Genomic DNA, 9,906 nt, shown 5'->3' on the forward strand with positions numbered 1-9,906 from the left:
GGGGCATCTAAGGACTCACACCTGTATGGATCTAACTTTCACCAGCACGATCTTTCCTGAAGTAAGAAAAAAGAGCAAATGGAGGTTGAGAAGTGGCCATGTTTCACTCTTATTTCCTCCTGTCTGATTTCCTAAATCTGGACACTGTGTCAGTGACAAAACAGCCCCCTGTACACAGCACAGTGGGCTTCTTTTCTTATTTCTCCTACCCTAAACCAAACATTCTGGGAAAAACAATGAGCCACTCTTCCTATGAAAATATAATTCATCTCCCACTTTGAAGGTACAATGCTTCTGCTTTTTAGGATGTCCGAGACTTTACCTGGGATCTATAAAGCTAATTACAGAATGAATACAGCTGTGTTTAGTCAAAGCACTTGCTCACTGGTGAACAAGATTACTGTTTTTGTTTTAAGTCAGTAGAGGCCATACTTCTTAGAATAGAACTTATTCTCCTCTCAGAGTGACTCAACTTGGCCTTCAGACACTCTGACACAAATTTCCTTGTATAATTAACATTACTAGGCCATTTTATTCCTTCTCTAATATAAGTATTACCATAACAACGTGTGTGTGTGTATGCATGCATACCAAGGACTGATGCTAGAACTGTCTTTGTAGGCAACCATGGTCCTGGAGCCATGGATGGTAGAAAATTTGTCATATGGGGGACATTTTGACCTGTAAGCTGGTTTTGAACTTTTAATTCAGTTTCCTGACCTAAAAATTAGATAGCTAAAGGCAGGCAGGTATAAAGAAATTTCCCAACTGAAATCATGGTTTGGGGTGTAGGAGAGAGTTTTATACCACTACTGCCAACTTATATAGTGCCTTAAGGTTTTCAAAACACATTCTATACATTATTTCATTTGATATTTCCAACAACCCTATAGAAATAAGTATTACAGATGAGAAAAGGAAACCTCAAAGAGGTTAAATGACTTGCCCAGGGTGACATAGATAATAAGTGTCTAAGATGGGATTCAAACTCAGGTCTTCAAACTCCAAGTCAATTCACTATGTAAAAAAGGGAGAGAGTTAAGCCTTGGTATTATTCTATAACTATAGTTCCTAGATATGTAGATGAACTTTTGAATTAATAGGAAGGTAATTCTCTGCTTTAGTTAATAACCTTTCCAAATTTCCCCAGAACAGCAGAAAACTCTGCAACCAGAACCACTTGAAGTGATGCTTGTTCCATGGCCTCCTCAGAATGTACGTAGATGGTCAACAAGGAACATCTCTTACCTCACCTCCTGTCCTATGAGTTCCGTGGGCACTGGGTAAAGGAATGGGGAAAACAGAAAAGAAAAACAGAAGAGTTAAAAGAATAAATACACATTGCTTCATTGGAGGCTTGAAAAGTAGAACATTACTCTGGGATTTTCAGGATGTATATAGCTTTGCAAAACATACAGAGATGTACACCGAGGATGAGAATCACTTATTATTCATGTATCAAATTCCCCCTTCCCCAAATGTGTGGACAATGAAACTATTTACTTGTCCCAACTCTGAATGTGTTGATACATTTTCTCCCTTTAAAACCAAAGTCCATAGAACTTAACCATTCTTGTCTACAAACTTTGTGACATTTTCCTTTTAACTCTGCAAATTGAAATCCAAAGGAACAAGCCCTTCTGCTCATACTGCACCTGTAGAGCTTCTATGTTCCTGTCCTTGCCTGATAGGGAGCTGGCCATTCTGCAGGATGGGACCAAACTGATAACTGGAGTTGACTTTGCCAAGGCTCTTGTTATTTGGGCTGGTAATGGTATTTATGATTCTGATTGCAGGTGGCATCATTCACCCTTTACTTGCCAGAAACATGACCTACCAGATACAAACTAGAACAGAGAGGGTCTAAGTGGCCACCTGTTTATGATAACTGGATGCTCAAATCCAAGTGAAAGGACAAACTAGTGCCTAAATTACAGGGTGCAAGAAATGACCTTCATCTGAAACAGACCCTAACCAACCTGGTTAAGATGGAGAATAAATACTGCATGTGATGATCATATTGTTCTTTATCTATTCTGAAACCTAGGATTTAGCATCTGAGGCAAGTTTCCACATCCAGTGGTCTTTTACCCCTATTTGTAGTTGGCCATGCACATCACAAAGTCAATTTTTGATTGGAGGTAGTTTTGCAATGTGAAGGATATTTACTTTTAGGGCACATTGACAACCAGAACATCTTGGACAGGAAAGGGGCTCTGGGTTAGAGAAACATACAAACATAGGATTTGCATGACAAATATTTTCAGGACACCTGAAGAAACAATGCCTCTCTCGCTATTATTTCTCCTGTGTCTGTCTCTTGGACACCATGTCTCCCTATGCCACACCCTCCAAAATATGGGTCCAGAATCTAAGGCTTGCTTTGGGGAAAGAAAAAGAGTCTGATGAATGAAATGTTGCTTGCTGCATATCATTTTCAAGCTGGGGAACAAATGGTTATCCATCTCTGAATGAACGAATCCCTGGTCCCTGGGTCCTCTGTATCAGGAAGCTTTGTTTGCTCCCAGCATGCACCCCTCAGCCAGCTTCCCTCAGATGTCCAACTTCAAAGCTTCTGGCAGAGCACATGGATGAAAGCCACTGTAACTGATCTGAAGCTATCAAAATTCCCATGAAACTAAGTGCATAAGTTTAAAGAGGATGGGGGGTAGGGGACAAATGGAATGCAAGGAACATAAGTGTTTGTTGGCCTTTGTTCTTGGAAGGAGGGAGTGCTTGGCAAGGATAGTATTGGAAACTTTAGGGAAGATACTCTGAGCCTGAAAGCAATATTGCCAGATGCCCATTGCCAGACTCTCTCTAGGCCTGATGAGGGTTTGGGCTCACCCAGGGAACTCCCAGAGGGACAGCAGATGCTCACCTCGTATTGCCTTAGATCTTGTGCGAGCTCTCTTGTCGTCATTTTCTAAGCTCATCTGGAATAAAAGAATAATAAGAAAATCATTAACAAGAATGCTCAGCTAGCTTCTACCCAAAGCATTGAGTAAAAGTAAAGGACCAAATTATAAGCCTGGTAATCAGATAAGGCAAGACTAACCCCACTTCCTTTTTGATAGGATTCTTGGACTGGTAGAGAAGGAAAACAAGGAACATTAGGACAACCGAATGTCAGCAAAGCATGGGCAGTCTTATAAGTTATCTTAGTAGACAAAATGGACTATGTGGGCTAATTGACAGTACAATTTTGGTGGATTCGGAATTAAATGATTGAACCAAGTCATTAAGGGGTCAGTGTCTTGGAAGGAGGTCTCTAGTGGAGTGCCCCAGGAATCTGTCCTTGGCCTTGTGTCATTCAACATCTTTGTCAGTGATTCAAATGAGGGTGTATGTAGTGGCATGCTTATGAAACTTACAGATGGTGTGAAATTGAGAGGGATAGTTGACAATGCTGGATAACCAAATCATGATCCCCAACAATTACAATAGGCTAGAAGATGAAAATGGGAGTAAATGTAAAATCCTACACTTAATATAAAAATGTAATTGAACAATGATAGAATGGGAAAGATGTGAGTAGACAATTTGTGGGAAATTAAGGGTTTTTGTAGACTGCAAGCTCAGTATAAGTCAATAGTGTGACATGACAGCTGCTCAAGCAAACACAATCTTTAGGCTATATTAAGTGTCAGGAAAAGAGAGGTGATAACTTTGTTCCACTGTTTCTGGATCAGATTGCATTTGCAGAATTGTGTTTAGAGCCAGATGGAAATTTTAAGGGCATTGATCATACTTAGGAACTTAGAACTTTGGAACACACCCCAAAGAAGGTAACCAGGATGTCAAGAAGACTGGGGCCATGTTATATAAGAATTAGTTGAGAGAATTAGGATGTTTAGCTTGAGAAAAAATGACTTAAATGTCAACAAAGCATAGGACAGTTTTTAAATTATTCTAGTGGACAAGATGAAAATACGTGGGTTAATTGATAGCACAATTTTGGTGGATTCAGAATTAGTTAAATGTATGTATTTGGGGGTTGGTGGTTCGAAGAACATGATAGCTATCTTCAGGTGAGGAGCTATCCTGTGAAAAAGAGACTGGACTTGTTCTGCTTGGCTCCAATAGGCTGAGGTAGGGGCAATATCTATAAGCCACAGAAAGAGCAATTTTAATTTTATATAAGAAAGAACTTCCTAAAAATGGACATTATTATGTGGAATGGGCTGGCTCTGAATTTCCTTGTCACTAGAGGTCATTAAGCAAAGAATAGATGATCAATTTTTTTTTAAATCTAAACTTTTTTTTAATTAACAGGCATTCATTTTCTCTTCTCCTCTCCCCAAGAAGAAAAACAAAACAAATATGCATAGTTGGGTAAAACCAGTTCTCACAAGTGATGTTATAGAGAGGATTCCTATGCAAGCACATATTTGACAAACTGTGACCAGAGCTTAGCACAGTGCCTGGCACACAGTAGGCACCTAATCAATATTTATAGACTATTATTGACTGCCTGCCTCTGAAATGTTCATTTCAGCTCAGTGAGTAGTAGTTAGTAGTTAAGTGAACTAACAATAGAGTTTGCGGTTGGTTTGTTTTTGTTGGCACTAATATAGCGCTTCCAGGTTTCTGAAGTGCCTTACATACATTATCTTATTATCTCCTTTGATTAGGAACTCTTTGCCCCAAAGAGAGCAGGGAATAGCTCCTGGTCCTAGATACTGACAATAAGTGGCAGCAATTCTGCACATGGGGAGAAAACTCTGTGGGACCACCTGCATAGCCACAGGTTCAGAGTGAGGCTGATCGTCTGATACCTCCTAAGTGTCTGATTAGCTTCACAATTGCATCAGTTTTGATATTCACACCTCATCATTGCCTTCTGCCCCTCGACCCTCCTGAGTGGAGGGCCAAACCAAGAGTTCCTCCCAAATCCTCCATTTAAGGAGAGTGCCCAGGTGAGTCATCTTTTCATTTCTGCCATGATGATCCTCCTTTCAACTTATACAATCATTCTCCTAGACCAGCACTTTCTTCCCTTTCTCCCCTTTTTCAGCTATCTTTGTGTGTTGATTTCTCTCATTAGACTGAAAGCTCATTGAAGGCAGGAACTCCTGCTTTTTCATATTTGTATCCCCAGCACTTGGCATAGTACCTGGAGCACAGTGGGTGCTCAATAAATATTTATTGACTGACAATTAGCTCTTTGATGATTGCATTCATTTAAGTATAATGTAACAAACATAATAACAATATCTAATAACATCATGTGGTAGTGTGATATACTGGATAGAGTATTGGACTTGGTGTCAGGAAGTCTTGGGTTTATGACCTGCCTCATACACTTACTAGTTATATGACCCTGAGCCTCAGTTTCCTTCTCTGTAAAAGGAGGGAGGGAATTGGGTAAAATGAATTCTTAAGTTCCCTGAGAAGCTTCTCAAAAAGTGTAACTTCTTCACAGGGTCAGGTTTAAAGATCAAGGCTTTAACTTATTCTGTTAGCAATGCCTATGTGAGCAATCATCTCTATGTGCATTTTTCTATGTGCATAAATATAAAATCCAAATGTACACATGTATATGTAAGAAAAGTCAAATCACAAAGGCACAAGACCACCATGTAAATACTTAGGAAGGTGGTGGAAAGACCTTTGATAACTACTATGGAAATCACTCTAAAAAAGCCCCCTCCACTCTAGCCACAAATGACCCTGCCACTTTCTAACATGGTGTGAGAACTTTTTTTAAGGTACAAGGTAACAAACCTGGGCTGGTGATACTCAAACTCCTCACACTTCTGCTAAAACTAGAAGGGAAGTTAGAAAGTTGGAGTGGAAGTAGCTTAGTCATCAGGTCCAACCTCCTTACTTTTGAGGTGAAGAAACTGAGAGATCAAAAGGGAAATTATTTTCTCATAGGCATAGACCTGGGAAGAAGGGAGGTGGTACAAAGCTGGGACTAGAACCCAGATCTTTTGACTCCAAATATTATTCTCTTTCCACTCCAGCATATGCTGGCAGGAATGGGTACACAGTGAGAGGAAACTGTCTCATTGCTGCCCCTTTCAACTGTCTGTGGGACAATACCTGGTGCAGCACAAAGAATCAATAGGCTATGGAGTTGGAAGAGCTGGGAACAAATCCTAGCTACCATTTACTACCTTGGGCAATTTACTTCAACTTTCTCCAGTCTCAGTTTCCTCATCTATAAAATGAGAGGGTTGGACTACATGGTCTCAGAGGTCCCTTTTAGATCTATGATGCCATGAATTTATGAACAACATGCATCTGTTATGTGCCAGACACTGTTAGATGCTGGGGGTACAAAGATGACTGTGGAATACACCCTGCCTTTAGGGAGCTTACTGTCTAGCTGGAGTAGATAACACATGCAGGGATAGGTATATACAAAATAATTTTGAGAGGAAGGCATCCATGGTTCAAGGGATCAGGAAAGGCTTCATACAGAAGGTGATACTTGAGCTGGGCCTTGAAGGGAAGTAGGGATTCTAGGAAGCAGAGGTCAGGAGGCAATGCATTCCACACATGGAGCTTAGCCAGTACGAGGGCACCGAGACGAGAGATGGAGTATCATGAAGGCCTGAAGGCCATGTAGGAAGGCCAGTTTGGCTGGACCATGGTGTGAGCTGCTTTAGTGCCTTCCAATTCTAAATCTAGGCTCTTATAGAGTCAATTAAAGGCTACTTGGAACAGGGACAGTGGGAGTTGGTGGTCATTGACTAACTAAACATATTTGCCAAGTCATAAACACATCCCTAGGCCGTTGCTTTTACTTTGGAAATTAAGATCCACCATCATTAGAAAAAGAAGTTGTATTCCAGATAAACCCAAAGACACTTCTGGGTTTCTAAAACACCTGACTAAGAGAACAGACCCTGGGAACAGGATCTGATATATTACAAGAAATGTGGTTGTGATTTGCCAAAAATTGTTCAACCCCAAAAATGATACTTGATCTGCTCTTGCAGATCAAATTAGGAAGCTTATCAATGTCTGGGAGCTCACTGAAAGCCCCAAATCTCTTCACTAGGAGAAAGGGAAGGGAACAAGAATTTATTAAGCACTTACTATGTGCCAGGCATTATGCTAAGCACTTTATAAATATTGTTTCATTTGATCTTAAGAACTCTGCCAGGTAGGTGCTATAATTATCCCAATTTTAAAATTGAGAAAACTGAGGCAGACAGAGGTGAAGAAATGACTTGCCTAGAGTAATACAACTAATAAATGTCTGAAGCTGGATTTGAACTCAGGTCATCCTGACTACAGGCCCAATATTCTATTCACTGCGCCACTTAGCACAACCTCAATGTACCCCCACTCTCTGATTTGGCTCAGGCATGAAACAAGCTCAACAAAAGAGATCATTTTCCCCCAATCTTATCTTCATCAGTGATTAGGTTAAGTGTTATTTAAAACCAGGTAAGATATCTCAGGCCAAGCAATCTATCTCAAGTACCACCTATTATTAACTCTGTCAAGTTCATTTTGAATGGTTCCATCCCTGGTTGAAGGAGAGAGACCAATTATTCAAGGATAATGAGTATAAGAGATTCCTCAAGTACAGAATGGATTTGTACGATGAAAGATTCCTCATCCTGTGAAAATTAAACAATAGAAATTCAGGATCTTGAAGTGAGGAAATTTGGTCTGATTCATCCTGTTTTTTTTTCTTTCTATCTCTTAGTGACCTGTGGAGACAAGCCTTGCCGTGCCTGTATTGTCTTGTTGACAATTATGAACTGTCCTGCCTTTCTTTGTACCCTGTCGATCCCTGAACCAGGAGTATTTGCTTTATTCACGTTTTCTGTTATTTCAAGAACAACACTAGCCGTGAAAAAAAAAAAGACAAAGAGAGATGGTGAGCTAACATAGCAATGGTCTGCCTCATTAGAAATGCACCATTCTCTCATGAGTCCTGGGGTCCCAGGCTTCAGAATTAAAGGGCAGTCCTTTTACTCAAGAGCAAACTGGAGAGAAAGATATTTTACACAAATAAAAACCAACCAAATAGTTGTTTCTAATCCCAAGCACCAAGTTCACATATCAGCAGGCATCTGCGTGTGCATTTTTCACATGGATAAAACAAACATATATCAAAATGTACACAAGAAAAACAAGTGCAGTAACAATATCACAGTACCATCACTGCAAAAATACTGTGCCCAAAAGAAAGACTTCTCCAAAAATACCAGGCAAAATCTAAAATCTACATGCTAGCAGGAGACAGAAAGGACCACTAGAAAATGCCCCAGGTCTTAGGTTGGATTCAGCCTCTGAGGAAATGGCTTGATTTCCAACATAACAACCAAGAATCTCAACCCAGCCTGTCCTAAAATGGCTCTGAATCTGTGTGGGATAACTGCAAATGATCCAAAGAATTATCAAGGTCTTCAGGTCCTGCTCCACAGGGGTGGGGGATGAGGTTGGGGTAAAGTGGTCTCCCACAAGGGAGGAGCAGTAACCTGAGTTGAGACAGGTGTGAAGCTAGGGATGCCCTTTCTACCAAATCTCATGTGAACTTACATCCAATGTGCAAACATGGTTCTTGTGACTTTTAGGGTCATGAGCCCACATCTGCTCACAGTACCCTTCCTCTGACCTACTTATTGTGAGGAAAACATCCCCATAACAAAAAAGATATCCCTAGGGATGAGGCATCATTGCCACAGCAAACTCATTCTGCACCAGCCTTAATGAAATGTCAGGGCAGGCAGGGTGATGATTTGTGATGGACAGTGACAATTGCAAAAGCCCAACATTGTGAGTGGTGATCTGGCAAAGAAACCAGTCAATGACAGAAGGTAGAGCAGTGCTGTAAAGAGAAGTGGGTTTGGAGTCACGGATTGAGGCTAGAAACCTCTTTCCACCACTGGCTATCTTTGTAATATTGGCAAAGTCACTTCACCTTGGTTGGGGGGAGAAAGGGGAGGAGCTCATTTTCCTTATCTGTTAAATGAAGAGGTTGAGCTAGATGGCTATATTCTCATCTAACTTCAAAACTATGCTCCCAGCAAGAAAAAAGGTAATGGACATAGCACAGTGCTGGCATATCCCCGAGGAAGATTCACGATCCCATCAGGGCCTCTAGAAGGAAAAGGACTAACAAACAGAAACCTCCAAATGCTCCCTAGAATAAAGCCATGGAGAAGGCTCATATTCCTTACATGGAAGTGAAGGGCTCCCATAATTACATCCTTCTGGAAATATGTGGAATATTCCCTTGCTAATAACAATTTCCTCCTTGAACCCATAGAAACCAGGAGCCTGGAGTTTGTTTTGTGTTCTTTCTTTTTTTGAAAGAAAAATAGGGAAAAGAAAGGAGAGAAAAGGAAGGGAGAGAAAAGGGAGGGAGAATAAAGAAAAGGAGAGAAGAAGAAAGGAGAGCAGAGGAGAGAAAAGAAAAGGAAAGGAAAGGAAAAGAAAGGAAAGGAGAGGGGAGAGGAGAGGAGGGGAGGAAAGGAAAGGAAAGGAAAAGAAAGGAAAGGAAAGGAAAGGAAAGGAAAGGAAAGGAAAGGAAAGGAAAGGAAAGGAAAGGAAAGGAAAGGAAAGGAAAGGGAAGGAGAGGAGAGGAGAGGAGAGGAGAGGAGAGGAGAGGAAAGGAGAGAAAAGGAGAGAAGGAAGAGAAGGAAGAGAAAAAGGAAAAAGGAAGAGGGGAAGAGGTAAGGGAACAGAGAAAGGAAAGAAAAAGAAAAGAGGGAAGGGAAGAGAAGAGAAAAGCTCTGGAGGGGAGGAGAAGGGAAAGGAGAAGAAAGGAAGCACCAGAAGGAGAGGAAGGGAAGTTAGGGAAAGGGAAGGGAAGAGAAGCAAGGGGAGGGTAGCGTATTAAAGAAAGATAAAGGAAGAAATGACCAAAGAGAAGAGAGGGGAAGAGAAGGAGAGAGAGAGAGAGAGAGAGAGAGAGAGAGAGAGAGAGAGAGAGAG

The 9,906-nt window shown here is 40.9% G+C and overlaps 1 protein-coding gene across 1 annotated transcript in view; it reads right to left on the minus strand.

Moving 5' to 3' along the window:
• The window catches only part of MYT1 (myelin transcription factor 1), a 190,148-nt gene that overhangs the window by 91,595 nt on the left and 88,647 nt on the right, over positions 1–9,906 (minus strand). Inside the window, exons 3-4 of the mRNA XM_027850027.1 lie at positions 2,882–2,936; positions 1,249–1,279 (exon numbers count right to left, since the gene is read on the minus strand). Of these exons, the coding sequence (XP_027705828.1) occupies positions 1,249–1,279; positions 2,882–2,936 (86 nt within the window). The remainder of the gene's footprint in view (positions 1–1,248; positions 1,280–2,881; positions 2,937–9,906) is intronic.

The sequence above is a fragment of the Vombatus ursinus genome, unplaced genomic scaffold (assembly GCF_900497805.2).
Source record: "Vombatus ursinus unplaced genomic scaffold, bare-nosed wombat genome assembly UNPS02000580.1, whole genome shotgun sequence".
NCBI lineage: Eukaryota > Metazoa > Chordata > Mammalia > Diprotodontia > Vombatidae > Vombatus > Vombatus ursinus.